The sequence below is a fragment of the Desmodus rotundus genome, chromosome 9 (assembly GCF_022682495.2).
Source record: "Desmodus rotundus isolate HL8 chromosome 9, HLdesRot8A.1, whole genome shotgun sequence".
Lineage (NCBI taxonomy): Eukaryota > Metazoa > Chordata > Mammalia > Chiroptera > Phyllostomidae > Desmodus > Desmodus rotundus.
Window position 1 is genome coordinate 21,933,656 of NC_071395.1, and position 20,041 is coordinate 21,953,696.

General features: G+C 41.6%; 1 protein-coding gene across 1 annotated transcript in view; it reads right to left on the minus strand.

Moving 5' to 3' along the window:
• Positions 1-639: 639 nt before the first annotated feature.
• CPE (carboxypeptidase E) overlaps positions 640-20,041 on the minus strand; it is a 68,628-nt gene continuing 49,226 nt past the window's right edge. Inside the window, exons 4-9 of the mRNA XM_053911728.2 lie at positions 14,810-14,931; positions 13,169-13,347; positions 10,674-10,813; positions 5,547-5,646; positions 3,039-3,157; positions 640-1,445 (exon numbers count right to left, since the gene is read on the minus strand). Of these exons, the coding sequence (XP_053767703.1) occupies positions 1,347-1,445; positions 3,039-3,157; positions 5,547-5,646; positions 10,674-10,813; positions 13,169-13,347; positions 14,810-14,931 (759 nt within the window). The 3' untranslated portion in view covers positions 640-1,346. The remainder of the gene's footprint in view (positions 1,446-3,038; positions 3,158-5,546; positions 5,647-10,673; positions 10,814-13,168; positions 13,348-14,809; positions 14,932-20,041) is intronic.

Genomic DNA, 20,041 nt, shown 5'->3' on the forward strand with positions numbered 1-20,041 from the left:
CCAGAGTGACTGGAGAGAAAAGCCATCTCATCTTTCTGTCTTCTGCCCGGTACAGGTACCTGAGTAAGAAATACACTTCTATCGTGCTTAAGCCATTATATATTTGGGAGTCTATTATTACAACAGTTAACACTATTTTTTTAAATCCTGTACCTGGAACATTCATCAACCCTATCCACACAGAGAGAGACACACGTGCACACACACCCCTATACTCAGTCACTCTGCACTGCTCACACCTACTCATATTTTAGGTCTGGGCTTATGTGCACTGAGGGGTCATCCCTGAGTCACCTCATCCAGTCTAACTTAAGTTGCTCTGACATTCTCTTTCTCCACACACTATCCTTTCCTGACATTTTATTCATCACAGTTCATAATTACATCGTCATTTGTGTGTATATTTAAAGTCTGTGTCCACAGCTGACCCATAAGGTCCAAGGAATCAGAACCTTTGTCCACCACATTAATATCCACAGAGCTTACACTGTGCTTGGCATACGGCAGTCAGTGAATGCATTTAGAGATGGAGAGGATGAACAAAGGAGAGGCCACTATCAACGGAATACATTTTTTTTTATCACGAGACCACCACTCTAGACCAAAATCATAGGAGAATTAAAAAACAGACCATTGGGATATTTTTAAGCCTTTATTAATTTAGAATGCAATTCTGGGCCAATCTCCAAGCAGAGAAAACCCTAAACTTTGAAGTAGTATTAACAGGCCGAGTAAGAGAGCAACACAGCCCCTATATGTACAAGCCAAGAAGCCGATTTCCATTCCCTTCATAATACCTCTTGCTAATAAACACTTACATTTTCTTCCCATCAAAAAATGCATTAATAAAGATCATGCTTATATAGCTGGTCAGCACAAGAGACAAATGACAATTTATACTGAGCTATTTAGGTCTTTCAACATAGTGCTCACAATTCCAAGCAGTAACTGTCGACCTTTCCTATGACATTCATTATGTGACATTGTCACCAATGACATCAAAAGGACTTCATTTATTTTTTAAAGCTAGAATGACTCAAAAAGTCCTGCATTATAAATAACCATGGAATACTGCATTTAAGTCGAACATGGCCACATCACTTAAACCTTCTCCACCATCCTTTGTGTAATATATGTAGGAAAATGAACGTTATATAAGAAGAAATAGGCCAAGTTATTGTATTTTTACCTAAGAGCCTAATTATTTAAGTGATGTCTATTAATATTTAAATGATTAAAAAGGAAGTCAGTGTTAAATATTAACTGCACAAAATCTAAATGAAAACGGCCACGTTACATCAGACTACATTATACGGACAGAACAAAAGCAGCTAATTAGAACCTTTTTAAAAATTTAAAGTTTCTGACATCATTTTCCACCATTCCATCAGTTCTTCCTTTTCCTCTTCTTTCCTTTCAGAAAATGACTCCAGTTCAAAATCAACCTAAAAAAGAAAATCAGGAATATATCGTTATCAAAATGCGCATGTCCCTTAAGAGCTGTAATTTAAAAAATAAGAGTAATTTCAGAACTTTAAGAACAAACTCACTTGAATAAACTCACTAGAATAAACTCGCCACTTGAATTAAAGTATATCCTTTAAAAATCTCTCATGATAAAAGATACTTTCGGGGGGAAAATAGTCAAACATCATTATGTTTGAAATGTGCTTTGATATAATAGCTTTGCAGGATTATTTAAAAGCAGATTATTTAATGGCAAATGACGTATAAGTAGTCTTTCCCCCTCCCAGTAAAAAGATGTAATTTATAATTAATTATCTTCCTTTGAATATTCAGAGAGCTTCTCCTGTCGACCTTGAATTTCCTCCCAGTAGCTAAGGGAGCATGCCCTTCTGTGTCCTGCATCCCAAACCACAAGGCTCTGCTTCCTGGAATCTTGAATCTGCTAAAGAGACTCCATACAACTCCAAACCTCCAGAGAGGCCGGTGCCCAGAAACTCAGCCCCCCTTGTGCACTAGGCGTCCTCATCCAGTCCACGGAGAATCCATACACATCACACAAAGGATATTCAACACGTGCAGCCTACCACCCCAATCCTCCTCCAGACTTCTGTGCCTCATTGCAGATGGAAATAAGAGCCCCTTGATTTGGCCACTTAGGCCCCTGGTTATTGAGGAAGGTGGTGCCCCTCACAACCTCCTTGAAGTAACATGGAATAAAAAAGGCTAAGGATTGAAATACCTGAAACTTTCACAGCCTGTTTCCGGGGCTACTTCTTTTTCCACATTTCATTTGCCTAAATGTCCCTCCTGAATTTAATATACCTACAGCCAAGTATACATATACACACAATCAAAACCAAAGCACCAGCTATAAACTCGAGATTTTTTTGTTTGCAAAACCGAAGCATAGATACTCCAAACTGTGGGCGCATAAACAGAAGTAAAACAAATTCTTTCCGAGTTCGTCTTTTGATTGGAAACCCCTAAGCCGTTCCATGGTCCTGGTAACGTGACACAAAGACAGGGTGAAACTCTGCACTGAGAGCAGCTCTGGTCTCATCACCATCACCTGCCTGGCAAAACAATGGCATCCACTTAAATCTAATGTAGTTTTTATAGAGAGGGCCTTGCTCACAGGATGTGCTTAATAAGTGTTTAGTCAATGCCTAAAATCATCTTGCAGGCGTAACTTATTTCTCCGAATACTCATTGTGTAAAGTATTGTCCTAGGTACTCAAGATAAAAAGATAAATGGAACAGAATCTCATTTAGATAGAAATCAATGTGGCAAAAAAAAAAAAAAGGTTTAATTTTGTTAGGTTGTTTGATTTTCTTATGGATCTCATCAAAAACTGAGAAGCAGTAACAGAGCTTCACATTGAATGGTATTAAATCAAGCAATGAGCCCCCGGTCAAGCTAACTTTGTTAGGACTGTTTTCTCATCTGTTAAATGGGGCTAATAATAGTATCTACCTTATAATGTGTTTCCAGAGATTGAATACAAGTCCCTTAACTATGCCTGCCACACGGAAGGGCGTAATAAATCTTAGCTGTTAATACGTTTACTTACTCGAACAGCAGGGCTGTAAGGAACCGCCACTTTCTTTGTGATAGCCAGATAGCCTGGAGCTGAGGCTGTAAGTTTATAGTTTCCAGGTACAAGCAGTCTCCAGTAATCGCCATCCTTTGCTGAAAGGAAGCAAAATGTCAAACCACAAGGCATAGTTCATAGTGTGAAATGCATAGTTATGCCAACTAAGGAATACCCACTAGACTTCAGTTCAATTCCTTTTATTCCCCTTCTTACAGTAGATATTAATGGATTTGATGCAATTACTGAAGAAAGTGTGAAACTATCTGTAATAAATCTCCTAAGAGAGTGATTCTTCATAAGCATATCAGGAATAACAAGATACACAGGGTCCCCAGGCAGTGGGGTCAGAGCATCTTCTTGATTCTTGCCACGCACCTTGCCAGGTGAAGACCTAATGGTCTGAGAGTCTAGATCAGGGTTTCACAACATGTGGCCCAAAGATAGTCCCACCAGAATCCCTGAGGCACTTGCTACAAATTTCCAACTATTCAGGCCATGTCGGTCTGGACTGCCTCCTAAGAGCTCTGTCTTCAGCAAGTGCTCCAGAGAATTCTTCAGCAAAATTACGCTTCTCACCCTCTCACTCTGCAAGCATTCGTCCTTCCCTCCACACTGAGGTGAGGTTCCGAGCTCACCAGTACAACCGCCCTCACGCACATGCCTTGCACTCATTTACTTTTCCCGCGTGGTGATACGTGCCTGGCAAACCGCCAAGTCTGGGTAACTCCCAACTCTCTTCCTGCCCCATGTGACTGAGAAGGGGAAGGAGAAGCACACTCCCATGTGGTCTGACTCTGACTCATAAACACCAACCTTACACAGGTCACGTACTGTCCTGCCTCCTGCTAGTGCCTCCCTTGCTAGTCTTTTCCTCTCCTATTTTTCTAGATCAGTGCAGATCCCGGGGAAACTCGTCAAGATGCAAATTCTAGCTCACTAGCTCTGGGGTGAAGCCTAAGACTCCGCATTTCTAATCAGCTCCCGGGTGACGCAGAATTCAGCTGTTGGCCCAGGGTGGGACGTACCTTGAACAGCAAGGTCCTGGGGAACAATTCACACTTTCTCCTGCTTCCTAACACCCCTAAGACAGCCTTCATCCTCAGTCTGAGTCCGTGCTTTACATCTTATTTCACCACGAAAATGGAAACAACCTGAAAGAAATACGTCCCCATCTCTTCCAGGCTACCTCTAGACCCCACATCTCCTTCCAGCTAGCACCTCGTTTTATCTTCTTTGCTTTCCAGGAAATTTCCAGAGAAGACTTGGCAATATTCTCTGTCTCTAAGGTCTCTCCTCTTCTCCCATCTTGGACCGCCCCGATCATGCACCCACCACCCGACTGAAGCTCATTTTGTCAAGATTCTGCACACTGGTTCATTCACAAGACTCATCAGACTTGACACTTTTTAGCATTTCTTCTTTCTTGAAACAGTTCTAGGCTTCCAGGGAAATGCAGAGTGTCCTCTCTGCCTTGGACTCTATTGCCAGTTCCTCCTCATTGTCCTGCCCCCAAAAGGCTGCATGTCCCAAAACCCTCTCTCCATTTTTACTCCTTTCTACCTGTATTTATTTCCTAGGCTAGATTTCACTAAAATGTTCACGTCATAGAATGCAGAGCAAATATCTGTCTGGAAGGCACATGAGGGTTAACAGGTAGGAGAGGTTGCTTGTGGCCAGATCAAGCCTAGGTGCTGCCTTCAAAAGCCAACCTCCTGCAGGGCTGAGGGGGCAATATCTCAGCACGGATTCTGGTGTAAGTTCGGAAAGGTGAGCTGGCACCTAGTGGGTTGTTGGTAGATATTTGTCAAATAAATAAATGAAGTTTTAGGGGATAAGTGATAAAGATTAAAAATACAAGTTATAAATATGGAAGCTAAGAAAGAGGTAATGGTACAAGCGGTTTGGGAAAATTGAAATGTGGTTTAAACTTCAAAACAACTGACATCAACCTCAATCCTGCAACAGCCTGTTTAACCTTGAATAAGCCTGGATTTATTACATGATTAAATGAAGAAACTTATGGGAAATCCTAAATACACGAGATGCTGGCAGTTTTCTTCTTCCTACTTTCTTTGTTCCCTCCTGAGGCCCACCAATGCACAGCTCATTCGTTAGTCCCACTTTCTCAGAGAGATCAGAAAGACACAGGTACTTGAACGCCAGCAAGTGCATTTTCCTGTGCCTCAAGGATGGCCAAGAACCTCCAGTGGATGGCGCCACCCCGCAGCTCTGCAGGGAGATAGCTGAGGACAGGGCGCCACCTGCTGCACCCTGATTTCCACACGCAGCAGCTGCCCATCCTGAGTCCCTGCCTGAATTCTCCCAAGGAAATTTGACCAATCAAAGCTGGGAGGGAGGAGATAATGAGATAGCAGGCATTTAATTGTGTTGCTTAGAACACCATAAGAATTATAACTATGATAATAAGAAATGGTGCTCCTGTGGATAACGCCAGAGCCTCAGACCACGGCAAAGAATACCCACCGGATGTAACATCGTGGTCTATTCCTTCCACTGAGATGGTTGCGTTGGCAATTGGGTTGCCTTGGAGATCTCGGACAAACCCTTTAACTCCTCGGTGTATCTGTGAAGGTCAAGAACAATCAAAAAATTCACATCAGAAATGACCTAAAAATCCATCTTATAGCAAGCATCTCCTTATTTTCTAGCGACACACTGTAGGTCCCCAAAATATGCTCGAAAGGTCACTGAATTTTTTTTGCACTTTTTATTCTGCTTTTCCTCAAGCGGACAAATGAGAACTAATCCTCCCAAAATTTATATCTTGTTCTGAGTCAAAGAAAAACTCTGAAGTACCTTCTGAACCACCAAAACAAAAAAACAAAAATAGAAAGTTGTCATATCTGTAAAACAGTTCTAGTCTTAGCACATTTTATTACTTTCCATTTTAAATTGGTCACCTGGGACCATCTGACATGGTCACTGTCAGTTAACAAGAATATTACAGCCATTTAATGCTTGTTCATTCTAATAAAAAGATATATACTGAGACCACTTTGGCATTAAACCCATTAACAATCCCATTTTGGTTGAAAGTAAGTGGCATGAAAGATCAGGGAACTTCCTAACTGAAAACTCTAGTCAGAAATGAATCGGAAGAGTATGACTGAGAATAAGGCCCTTGAATTAAAATGAAGCCATCAACTAACTCTCGTGATGCAAACTACAAAAACAACTTTTTTCTTTATTTTTAAATGATAATTCAACTAAGTCAGTACGTGTTTGAAGTGACAGAGAGTCACTTCAGGCCTTTGAGAAAGTACTGCCTCTGGAATACTAACTGGTAGTTTATAAAGTTTCATTACTTAACAAAATATGTCCTGACCTCCCAAATTCTCAGGTTGTTTCTCAGTCAGGCCCCAGAAAATGATTTTTCCTTCACTACTGATGACATCTGAATATTCCCTACAGACAGAATAAGTCTCACATACCCCTTTGCCATCGGAGAATAAATTTGTCAGCGGTACAGTGTTTTATGGAAGAAATGACTGATTATCAGCAAACGTTTTACATGCTCTATTTTTTAAAAAAACAAAACCTCTGGAGTCACCATGGTGTGAGGAAGCCCAAATTAAGCCACAACAAGGGAGACCATGTGGAGCGGCCCCCGACAACATGAAGATGGAGAGGTGCCCAGGAAGCCCCCCACCGCCTCAGCACCCCCACTCCAGCTCAACACCATCTGACCTTCAACCACATGAGAGACCTGCATCAAAACTGCCAGGCCAAGCAATTCCCAAATTACTGGCTCCTCAAAACCCCCGAGCGATAATACAATAATTGTTATTGTTTTAAGCCACAACCTCTGGGGGTGATATGTTATGTAGCAATAAATCATTGGAACACCCTTTCTATAGGAGGTAACTGCATTTAGTTAAAAATAAAGTAAAATACAATTATAATTTGTAATAATTGAAAATGTGTTGAAATTGTAAGTTTATATTTTGTTATATTTGGTTCCCAAAATAGAAATATTCTGACTATGGTAAAAAAAAAAAAAAAAAAAAAAAACCTCTGAAGCTCCATAGGAGTGACATAAAGAAGCTCTTTTCTCTAAAGGCAATTTAGAAATGGAAAAAGTGATACATGCTGTCGGTATAATAAATGATCACTTTATTGGCAACCAGCATGGTGCGAAGGGAGTGAATACATTTTAAAAACAAACAAACAAAAAAAACCATTTTTAGGATCTAGTGAATCTTTGATTTTTCCCCCAAACTGAGTTACTAATTAGCCAAACAAAATGAACACATTAAAACTTAGTTACTGGAGACATAAAAAGTTAGTTTTCTGGGTGAAATTCACCTGGTGGAAGAGTCACTGGGGATGAGAAAACCGTGGGGATGAATTTATTCATCTCGAGGCACTATAAATATAAACCTTAGAGAAACGAAAGGGTGAAATCTCCTCATCATTGGAAAAGAAGTCAAACCATCACTTTTAAAACATAAGTATAATTCACCTGCATTGGGCCCAAATATACCCAGTCAATAACCATGACTTTACTTTTTTCAGCTTCTGCAACCCAAGACATTACAGTATGTGGTTTAACAAATAAATAAATAAACGTCTACCTCTGATATACCAAGTGTGGAGCACGTTTCTGCTTAAAAAATTCCACTGTAGTAATAAATCTCAGTCGAAGTATGATAGGCTGTCACAACTCCAGATGAATGTAAATTGAAAAACCCTGTCCCTTCCCAACTTTTGCAAAAGAAATCACAGAAGTGAAAACTTCACTCGTGACTGGAGAAGCTATCCAGTACACTTGTTCCTTCTGTAATGCTAAAAAAAAAAAAGAAGAAGAAAATCCAGAAGATGCTCCACTGTTGCTAGGGCTGTTGACATCAGCAGTTCTTCAACCCTTGTGTATTCAGATGGCACTGAGGGCTTGCCGAAATGGAGATTTGGGGGTCCTGCTCTTCAGGGAGTGGTGGGACAGGAAACCCATTTTTAACAAGAACCTAGATCATTCTGAAGCAGGTGCCCGTGAGAAATTCTTTGGGAATTTTTAGAACTAAACTGTTCCAAAGCTATTGAGTGAGGCGCTCTCCTTAGCAAACTACCTACCCTAATTAACTTTACAATCCCAGTTCCTGCAAACATCCCTTTAGAACTCTGCAAGAAATTTCCTCTCAACCAATTACAGAATCAGATCTCCTAATCACCTATTTTCCAGGAGTTGTAAACTAGTACAGGCTTACATTTTAGGCCCAGGTATTCAATTACTAATCACCACCATGCCCTGTTAATAAGAAAACAATTTCAACACAGAACTCCTGGCAGTCTTCACTGATCTCCCGCCAGACCCTGAGTCCCTAACTGGACTGTGCTCCGAGGAGCTCATTGTAAATGCCACTCTCACTGCTTCTACCCAGCTTGCGCCCGAACCCTGGTGCCTGATGGGGGCAGATCACACAGATGTGCAGATGGGCCAAATTCTCATTCCAAGTGGCAGAAAGCAGGCCTGCATGACCTGGCTCCTCTTCTTTCCAGATTATTTCTATATAAAATGATAGAGCTCTTAGGTCGATGGATGCATGCCCACCTGCAACAATAAATATGACAACTATTCTCCTCTTTCCTAATGGCACACATTTGTGTTTTATTTTGTTTTGTATTGAATTTTTTTCTCAAGAAGTAAGAGTAATAATCTTATTGGAATCAACTATAGTAAATCTTGTAGTCTAGCTCTGTGGAGCCTTTTCTGAGTCCCAGGCCTGGGTTAGGAACCCTTCTATGTACTGCCATTTTTGTTTGTAGTTAACCTTTGTTTTTGCATTTATCACCCTCTCTTGTAATTAGGTATTCATGTTTCTGAACCCCATTAACAGGAAGCATTCTGGAGGATGGCCACTAGCCCCAGCGTCTCACATGATACCAAAGACAAGAAAGTAGCTCAATGAATTTTTGTGGAAAAACATTTACATAAAATGAAAAGCATTGTATTAAGGGGACATTCTTTGACACTGAAGTGGAAAGCACACCAAATAGCCTCGTCTTACTTCCTCTGCCCCCAAAATCCACTGTTCAGTTAACTCTGCCCTCAGAAGATCCATTCCAATACAACTCTCCTCCAAGGAGACATTCTGCTGGGACCCCCACCGAAGTTGTTCCAGGTCAACGTGGCTAAAATCCTCAGCGTTGTTGTTGAAAATACCTTTTTATGTTAACATGCAGCGGGAGTCCACTGACTGACAAAATCCTGTTTAATGGGTGTTTCTGAACATCACTGTCTGTCATCAGTGGATCTATTATTCCATGACAGTCCCTTTAGTAAGGCCCCTCGTATGGATATTTGACATGTGTAAAAGAATTTTTAAGCTGACTTTACACGTTTTAAATGCATTAGATTTATATATATGTGTTTTATATATGTATGCATACATGCAAATGGCTATATATTTATGTCAGTAACATTTTATGTGAAATTACTTTAAAACTACTCTGGACTATTTGACACGTGAAACACACACAGATCTACTTGACTTTGGGTGTAGACGGCCACTTGCAGGGCGGAGTCTGAGAACTGCCAAGGCACCGCACACAAGGAACGGTCTTCGGGCCTGTTCACCGCCACTGCCCTGGTGCCGATGTCTACACAGCACGGAGACATGGGGGTGGCAGGGGCTGGCCCAGGCAGGGAGGGTATTTTGTTCTGATAGATGGTGAGATGCCCCCAAATTCCGTACAGATCCCACTGGGATGGCTACATAGGTGGATGGTGCAGATCGAGGCTCATGGCATGAGAGGCGACCTGGCCAGTGACTCTGAACTACACAGCCTAGATTCTGACTGAGTGACTTCAGGCAGGCTGCTCAATTTCCCTGTGCCCCTGATTCCTCATTTTTAATTCAGAGATGATGATGATGATGATGATGATGATGGAGAAAAAGAAGATAATGATATAACTTCCCTCTGTCTACGGCCATACCTCCCTGAACACACCAGATCTCGTCTGATGTAGCTTCCCTCATAGAGTTGTGAGGATTAAATATATTAATCACTACACGTAAGACATTTAGAAGAAGGCCTGGGAAATAGTAAACATCCAATAAATGTACGCTATCATTATTATTATTACCTCACATTGAGCTGAGTCTAGTGTGAGACAAGTGAAGCAGGTGGGGCACAAGATTTAAGGACGCACTACCTCTTGGGTGCTGACCCTATGCCTGCATGACTTTGAGACTGAATGCCTCCTTAAATCCTAGATGCCTCACTTACTTAGCTCATTATAGTCCTAGTTCTGCCTGGGATGTTGAATGGGCCCAAGGGGATCGGGCCCAAGGGGATCGGGGTGGAGGACAGTCCTAGGATCGCCCTTGCCTGGAGCAGCATGAATGGAAACAGGGTTTTCCCTCACTTCTCCACAAGCCTCCAGGTTAATCAGTTCTCAGTGCATATTCATGAACCACAGCACCTATGACAAATGAAAGCCTATTTGAACCACTACTGACACAGTTTTCAAGTGTAGCATCCTCATTCTGGGCCAGATGCATTCCCCTGGATGGGGCTCCTCTTAGGAGACTACTATATACCAGGCTCAAATGCTCTTAAGTTTTCCATCTTACACTGGAGACTGTTTACCTGCTCAAGGTAGCTAATGAGGGAGTTTTTGTTATCCTCCCAGTAGCTCTTCAAAGTCTCTTCAGGTGGAAACTTTTCGCAGCTCAGCTCCACGGTGATCTCGAAGCAGTTGCTGCTCAGGTAATTGAAGTCTTGCATTCCTGCCAAAACACCAAATGGAAAGTCTCAGCATGCGTGTGGTGACTAAAACTCTACACAGGCTGTTCTGTTCAATTGAGAGCCGAGTGAAAGACACAACAAGCTGTACCTTTGGAGGAGCCTTAGAGAAGCCACATGAAAAATCACCTGCCCTAAAGGACGGAACCACATGCTTGGGAAATGATTACTACCTTAGAAGTACAAACTCTCTCAGGTTCCTAAGTGATCATGTAGCTTAATGCATTGCTGCTACAAGGGGCTCAAGCATTAGCCACATTGCTGGAGTCGGCTTCAAAGAACAAAACAGGGGAGTGACATCATCGAATCGGCAAAACAGGAGTTTTCCATGGTCCTCCCTCCCCAAAGAACACCAATTTTGACAATCACTCATGAATAGTGTCTTTGTGGAAGTCTGGGAGTCCAATGAAAAAGTCCCAGCCCTGGTTGGTGTGACCAGAACTTTGTCAATGGTTGCAGTGTTGTCCCATAGCCAAAAGGTTGTGGGTTCAATTCCCAGTCAGGGCACATGCCTAGTTTATGCATTCTTCTTAAACACACATGGAACATTCTCCAGAATAGATCATATGATAAGTCACACAAAACAAGCCTTAGCAAACTAAAGGAGACTGAAATCATAGCAAATATCTTTTATAACAACAATGATATGAAACTAGAAATCATGACAGGAGGAAAACGGGAAAATTCACAAATATGTAGAAAAGTAATCATTATACTGAACAACCAATGGGTCAAAGAGGAAATCAAAAGAGAAATAAAGCATCTAGAACAAATGAAAACAGAAACATAACATACCAAAAGTTACGGGATGCAGCAAAAGCAGTCCTAACGAAGAAGTTTGCTGTGATAAATGCCTATGTTAAGAAAAAATCTCACAGTCAATGACTTATGGATCTGGAGCCACCAAAGTCTGGCCCCTTGACCTTAAGGCAGGACAGCCCTGCCTGGGATGTATGCTTCAGGTTCTCCTCCCAATCGCTCAGGCCAAGGTTAGACTGCACCTGTGACCACGTCCTGGCTCAGCTCTATCTCCTTCCTTACTCTGCTTTCCTCATTTCCACATAGGGTTTTTCCTAAAGAACAGTCCTTCAGCAAAGTGTGAGAACCCAAATTCCTGTCTCAGGTTCTGCTTCTAAAAACCTGACCAAAGACAGTGATTTTACTCACTAACTATATGGCTAAAGAAAGTCACAGCTTTCTTTGACTATTCAATTATTGTGGTACATAACCATTGACTATGATTAAAATCTTATTGTTAATATTATTGTTATTAACTAATCTAGATAACTTGATATACTGTAGACAATGCACTATTTGTCCAAAAAGGTAATTCCAAAGGAATCACTAAAATTTTTAGAAAAACTGAAGTATAAAATTACTTCCCATTTAATTTGACATAGTCTAAATCCTAAAATCTGATATATTTCTCAAGCCATGGAGGGGTGGAATGTACTAAATCTGATCTGACCTGGTGCAAAATATTACTTACAACAGGATAAACATGTATCAAAAAGAAAGAAATCAGGAAGAATATCTTTCTCAGGGCATAATTCAACAAAAGAAGCATATTAAACAAACCAAAATCCTAAAATTAGGTAGCGCTGCTACTGTCCTAATTAATTCTCTTTTTCATTTCTAAGAGGCTGTAGAATATTATTCTTAGCTGAGGAGGAAAAAAATATCAGTGTCTTTACATTTCACTGTGCATCATTGGTAGAGGCAAGTGTTGCACAACTGTGATTGGTCCGAGTAGCCAGAAAAATGAGATCTCTGCAAGGTCCACGTTGGGGCAAAGGCAGCCACAAGAGCACACTGATGTTTTCTAGAAGATGCTGTACATGAGCTTCCCCTTTACAGATTCCATAAAAGAACTTCCTGACCCAATAATGCTTACAACAGCAGTGAATATAAAATAAGTATTCCACATTAAATAGTACCATTAAAATAAAATAAAAATGTACGTGGCTCAACATATGGGAAAGGTCAAAGCCTGCCCTCTAAAACATACATTTACCTAGTCAAAGCAGGACCAACATGTAATGATCAGGATGCTGTCTTATTCCTTAAGGCCAGAATTTCAAAAGTAGGGTAGTTAATATTCAATGTCTGTTTTCCCAATGGACAGCTCCAGTTCATGTCCTACCCCTCTTCAATTAGCATCTTGATTTTTAAAAACAAAACTACACATAGCGATCATTCATGCAGAAAACTAACTTTAATGGATGAATTATAGATAGTGTATCTCTTAGTGGTTAAGGAGGATGGAAGATTCTCTAAATCCAAACGGTAACTACAGATAAGCAACTATCACAGAACTGAAGAGTGAAATGGAAACTCACCACCTGGGACGCTGTACCAAGCAGCCCCATTGGTTGTCCCATCTACAAAGCTGCTGTCATCATCGTTCTTGCGACATGGTGGCCGATTGGGGTTCGACATGGGTGGGTTAAAAGAGGAGTATGCCCTGGCCAAGCTTTGGAAGATGGCATCATCCGGGCAGGAGCTATATTCATGAGTACTACCTAGAAAATAAATGCACAAGACTAAAGAAATGGGCAGGGCCCGAGGAGACTGCACGTTTGCTGAAGGGTGAGTCAGTGTGCGCCCCCTGCTGGCATATTTTTTTTTAGCTGCATCACTGTGAGAAAGCAATGAAGGTTGAAGTACTCAGCAATTAACACCTAGCTTTTAGGTTATATAACTTCCACTGCTGATACCATAAAATAAAAACCTCACAGGATGTACATTCCACTTATGAATCCAGAGCTTCACAAGAAAAGGTGATACGCTTATAGGGAACTGGACCTGGCAGGACAGTAAGGAGATTTCCATTGTTGACATTTTTAACCTAAAAAATGTGCTTGCAAAGTTGGCAGTTATAAAATAGTCACGAGGACGCAAAGCACAGCATAGGGAATACAGAGAGCAATATTGTAATAACTGTGTGTGCTGTCAGGTGGGTATTAGACTTATCGGGGTGATCACTTTGTAAGTTATATAATGTCTAATCAATCACTATGTCGTACACTTGAAACTAACAATATTGCATGTCAACTGTCATTGAAAAAATACATTCTAATTTTTTAAAAAATGTTCTTGTACTAACCTCATAGCCGCTATAACCCACTCTCACCCATACTTTTCAGTATCTGAATTTAGAGTTTTGAAAAATCTCCTATGTGTGTTATGAAAACAACAGTATTTTTAATACACTATATTCTGATTTATGTATTATAAAATAGGCCAGGCTTTTATATTTCCTAGCTATTGACATAGCACAAAAATCTCTAAATGTTAACAATATTTTACCAAAGACTTTCTTCAAAACGCAAAGTTTCCAATATCCAAAATTATCATCCTGTGTTTGCAAAGAGCTAACTCTTCAGAGGCCCCTGAGAATCCACCCAAAGCAGAAAATTTCCTGCAGCAACAAAAATTAAGCTGAAATTATCTATCTGGCCAAAGCTTGCTATGCCTGAAACTTAACGAAAACATGTCAGAGAAAATCAAAGCACCACTTTCCCTCCCTGACATCACCACAAACAGTTCCAAACGCAAAAGTGTGAGAGCTCGGTAAGACACATGTGCACTTTTCCGTGTGGGCCCTGGTCAAGCACCGAGTCTGCCCCCATTGTTAAGCCATCCTGTACACAAAGCTATGTAACATCCAAGATCTCTCCATGTTACCAGTGTCCAAGAGTGACCAAGTTCGACTTCTGTCTTCTCCCTTTTTGTCTATTTTGTCGAGATTACATTTCTCTTCACAAAAACTTTTTTAAAAAGTTACAGTCCTTTCCTGCCAAACATATATGGCCAATGCCATGTGAAATAGTTAGGGGATGTTCCTGTTAAACATATGAATTTCTACAGGCAAAATCACTTAATGATGAGTTTCTGAGAAGAATATCATAAAAGTCATCCTATAAAGCCCTGTAAAGTAACTGTAAACTTTGAACCAGTTAGAGAAACGGAAAGACCACCTACCGCTCCGTGTCTCGTCATATGGGTAATTGGCCACGAGGTCTCCTCCGTGGAGATTGGCAGAGAGCACAAAAGGAATATCCATAATCCAGTGGATGACCGCCTTGGTCTCAGGAGCAAGCTGTAGTAAAGATTGGCGATTAGAAGGATTATAAATTGGCAATCATTGGTGAGATCACTTGACAGAAAAGATGTACAAAAGGTTTAAAAACCACCTAAAAGCTGGTCAATGACTTTGTGGCTCATCTTCATTTTTAAAAAAGTTTCCTATATGAACAGCATTGCCCTCTCTATGTTTCCCTAGATTTACAATAAAAAATATTTTAATCGTGTTTAAATTTCCTTACAAGTTCTACTTTTGTGGGCCGCCAGCTTTTCTCTCCATGAAAACAAGCATGTAAATCACTTACAAATTTTGGAATATAGCCATCTGATGTTTCAGCGTTAATAATAGCTAAGGATAAGACAAACAGAAGATAGCTGAACCATGTTAAAGAGAAAACCATAGGCCCAAAATAGCATCATTTGTGCTAAAGTCCATGATCCCAAACCTAGATTTAACGCCTGACCTACTGCTATTTCAATCTCTCCCAGAAATACAATCTTAATCAACCAAGCAGTCTGGAATTTTCCCATCAAACATCAGTAAGGTAGTCTCTGGTAGGCAAAGAAAGAAGAGGCAGTTTGCAAGATAAAAAGCCTTGCTGTTCACCTTCCCCCAGAAGACTAGTGGTCTAAAGAAATACTTTCTTTTCTGCAGGGCTCCCTTGCCCCACCCTTGCCCCACCCTTCCATTTCCTACAACCCCTCCAAGGGCCCTTCTACTTGCTAGACCTGATTCCTGAATTGCCAGATGACAAAGCCAATCGAGATCTTCAAATGTACTAAGTTGAATTTTGTTTTTTAACACCACAGAACAGGGTTCCTTTTCCATGGTGGTTCAATTCCAGAAACAGGATAGATTTTATTTCCTATTTTTGCTTACTATTTTCCTAATTCCTTTCAATTACTTAAAACATCATCCCTATAAAAAATATTAGCCGGGGCCTCTTTCAGAGGGCACTGTAAAATATCAGTCCGCTTTGAAACGATCCTCTTAAATTTGAAAACATAAGGCAAAAGTTTTAGCAATTCATGTTGTCTTCTGAACGAGTCACAATCTTTTGTATCTTGGAAACAAAATAAAGGAGAAAAGAAATTTATACCAAAGAATTAATCTGGAGCCAAAAGCTTGATATTTTTATGTGATGACTTTTTAACAGCAACTAGGCAGACTTTCAAATTCCCAAGTACTTCTTTGATTTAAAAATAATAACATAAAAGCTTTACTGGCATATTTCCATATATTTATAGGTTGATACATGCATAAAAAATCATTTTGAAGGCTACAGAGCCAAAGGTAAATGGTGGTCATTTAAGACTGTAGGCTAATAGGTTATATTTCTCATTTATATTCACTTTAGCTTTTTGTTTGTGATAAAATATTAATTTTGTGATAAAAAACACATTAAAGAAACTGTGCTTTGACGTAAAGTTAAAGATGCGATCCTGAACACACAGTAGGGTGCAGCTATTAGGTTTGGCCCATTAGTTCTTACACTCGTGGCTACCCTGCTGCTAACATACATGTTATCAGTGTGCTCAAAACCTAGCATGCAAATTCCACAGTAAGTTCCTCTTTCAGTATTAATAGAGTCTTTCAGGCTGACTAAATGCTGAGACCCCTAGGTGCTGTAATTATATATTTAAGTGATCCACAGAGAAGCTTCTGGAGCACCCTATGATCAGCCCTTAATGCAAACTAGGGCCTAGGCTCAATTGGGACCTATTTTTAAAGCTTTCATTTAAAGAGTGTAAATATAGCACTAATGTTATGCTCTACAATTAGATGGCTTTGGCCCTTAAAATACATTAAAGCTATTTTTTATTCTGTTTTCTTCGCAACTTTAGCTATTAAAGACAAGTATAAATTTAATAAAAATTATTTATTTTAAGCCACTTTGTTTTCAAGCAATCCAGGCCAAGGGTCATGGTACTGAGCCCAGGTGACAGTGGAGGTGACCCAGCTGAAGAGCTCAAGAGCAGACAAGAAATGACTTAGCAGGAAAGAACTCCAAGAGAGCAAGAGAGAGCTTTTATTCCGAGTTCAGGAGAGCAAGGGGGGGCATCTAAAGAAGCTGATAAAAGTACAGGTTCCTTTCCTTCACCCAGCCCTGCAGCGTACCCATTGCAGGCCTCTTCACTGGGAATCCACGGGAATCTGCACTGTTGGCCCCCGATGCTAGCACCCCAAACATAAATAAACCTTGACATTTAAGGACCAGCATAAGGAATATAGATACTACATGCATATCACTTCCCCCGAGAAGGGGAACTGGGAAAGCGAGGATGTGTAGTAACATTAAGGAAATGCCTACCACGCCTAGTACCAGGCTGGGTCGAACCACTGTGGCAGTCTTAATAACAAAGATGGAAAAAGAGGAAGATGAACGAGAATGGGCACTGTCATCTGGAAATTCCGTGCAATGTGAACAAACCATGCCTCTGTTGCAGACAAGAGACACAACTTTAATTTGTACATATTCCTCTTCCAATTACATTTACTGAGAAGTACTGGCATTGAGGTTTTTAAAACGAAAGCTTTAACATTTTAAAAGCACCATGAACATGCATCTTTTAAATAAGTATTGCTGCAGCCAGAAATGTGAAAACATCTAAGAGAGAGATTGTGCAAGCTTGACACAGGTTCAGCTGGAGAAGAGGAAGGCAGCGTGGGCTGAATGATAATGGCACCTACACAGATGTCCTATCCACATGAGTTTATTTCACAACTCGTCTCAGAGGTGTTGGGAATTATTTTCCTCATTGTTTGGACTTAACGAAGACAGCACAGGCAGGTTCACCCAAGCCACGCGGACAGTGCGTGGGCCGACACCGGCGTGGGGCTTCCCGTACAGTGTGTCTGTCTTACCCTCATAGCTCACCACACAGGACCGCCCTCTTGTCGCCTCCGGTTACCCCAGCTGGCCCCCAGCCCTCTGCCTTTCCAGCTCCTCCGCATGGTTAGGGGGCTGAGAACCTGCAAATGTGTATATTTGTGGCTCAGAAGCAGGATTGTTTCGGTCACTGTCTTAAGAGGTGCTGCCAGAATCCTCAGCACCCCCAGCCCTCTTCTCAGACTAGGCCCCTGACTTACAAGCTCAGCCCAGGTTTCTGGAATAAATCCTAAGTACAAGCAAGAGGGTTTTAAGAACTTTAGACCAACAGTCTGGAACTGCCTATTTCCTGGATCCTCTACCCACTATCCCAACCACGCAGTGAATGCTCGTCTGGAACTCCAGCTGTTGATTTTCAAGGGCTCCATTTTTCAGATGGGATTTGCTTGCCAGGGTGGATTGTGTGCATTCATAACAGGCCCTCAGCCTACTCTGTGTTAGACTCAAATAGGAATTCTAACTCCTGCAATCAAGGGATTGAAATCTAGAATCGAAGGGAAAACAGCTACATAAATAATTATAACATAACATACACAATAAAGCTCTCTAACGATTAGCCCCATCCTGGAAGCATGTGCATACAAAGAACAGAAAGGAAGGCTTTATCTGGAATAGCAGAAGCTGGCTTCAGAGGAGGGGATGTGGAAGAGAAAGAAGAGCATTCTAGACCACTGGAACACATAAAGAGACATACAATCCTTAGAAAACTGTTTGCTTAGAGAGGAGCTGGTGGACTGAAGTATACGGGGTATGAGAGCCAGGTTAACGAGTGGGTCCGTGGCAGCCGCCAGAGGCCAAGGGAAACTTGGACGGCCCTGGAAGGATGATAAGATGGAGAAATTGTACTTTTCAAGTTCTCCTGTAGGAAAGATACTGAGAGTAGATGCTAAGCCACAGCAGCACTGCCTGGAATCATCAAAGAGGAACTGAAAAGTGCCCACAGCACTCCTTCTCACCTTTCCTACGTGAGGGGCTCTCCCTGTCCCCCAAGAACAGAAAACAATGTGCAGACAATTTGGTTTGTGGGAACATCAAATGTTTAGTGTTTATCACTGCATCCAGCTAAGCCTGAGGTACAAGACAGAGAGTACAGAGATATTACGCCAAAATGGTAATAACAGTTCAATCTTTATAACCATCCGATGAGGGAGATACTATTATCATCTCCGTATTTCAGGGAAAGAAGTGGGAGCACATAGTACTGAAGTAACTGTCCAAAACTCACACAGAAGCATGGAGCCAGGACTGAACAAAGGGGGCTGCCTGCAGGGTCTCCATGCTAGACCACCACCCAATTCTGCCACATTGAATTTTTACTTTAACTCTGGGCAGTGGAGAGCTGGCAAGGTTTTTTAAGCCACAGAGCAATAATCGGTGTGTGAAGGCGATCACTCTGGAAGAAACCAAGAAAACTGAATGGGGCTGAGAGAGGCTGAGCCCAAAACAAGACTATGGGGCCACTGTAGTCATCAGAGTGGCGGAGGGGGCCGCCCTAGAGCCGTGGAGAGAGTTTGCAGAGCAGGGGAAAACCAGACAGGTGTCAGGGGGTGAAATCACTGAGATCTGGTAACTAATTGCTGGTGAGTAGTGACGGCCATGAAAAAATCAGTCTTTGGTGATGACAGTTCAATGAGAGAACAGTGTTTTCTTGGGGAAAATATTGGGTTTGAGTCAGGCTGAGCTTGAGGCTCTGAGTGCCACCAAAGAGACTCCACAGCAAGTAAAACAGCAACAGAGCTCCGTGCGAGAGCTGCCGTTACAGATGTGGGTCTGGGAGACCTGGAAGGTCCAGGAAAGGATGGAGACCTGCGGAAAGACAGAGGGGCAGCAGATGGGACCCTGAAAGCCAGCATGAAGCCAAGGTGGGGGAAGTAGGGAAAGAAACCAAACAGTGATTCGAAAGGCAGTAGAAGAGGTAAGACAAAGAGTTGTTGTCCAAAGCAAGAGAGGAGAAGATTCTGGAAAAGCAGATCAACAGTGTAAAATGCTATGGGAGAGGCCAATCAGATGTTCTGATAAGCACCTCTGAAAGGGCCAGGGTGACTTTCTAAGACACTCACAACTGGGTCCCACTCTCCTACCCCACCCCCAATGACCCTGCAGGATTCTGGGGGCAGGACTCGCATCCAGGCTGCAGCCTTTCCAGCCTTGACTTCCCAGGCACAGGGAGCCGTCCCACTGGACGCAGGGGCAGACATGACTCCTACGTCCTTCGTTATGATGAAGACATTAGAA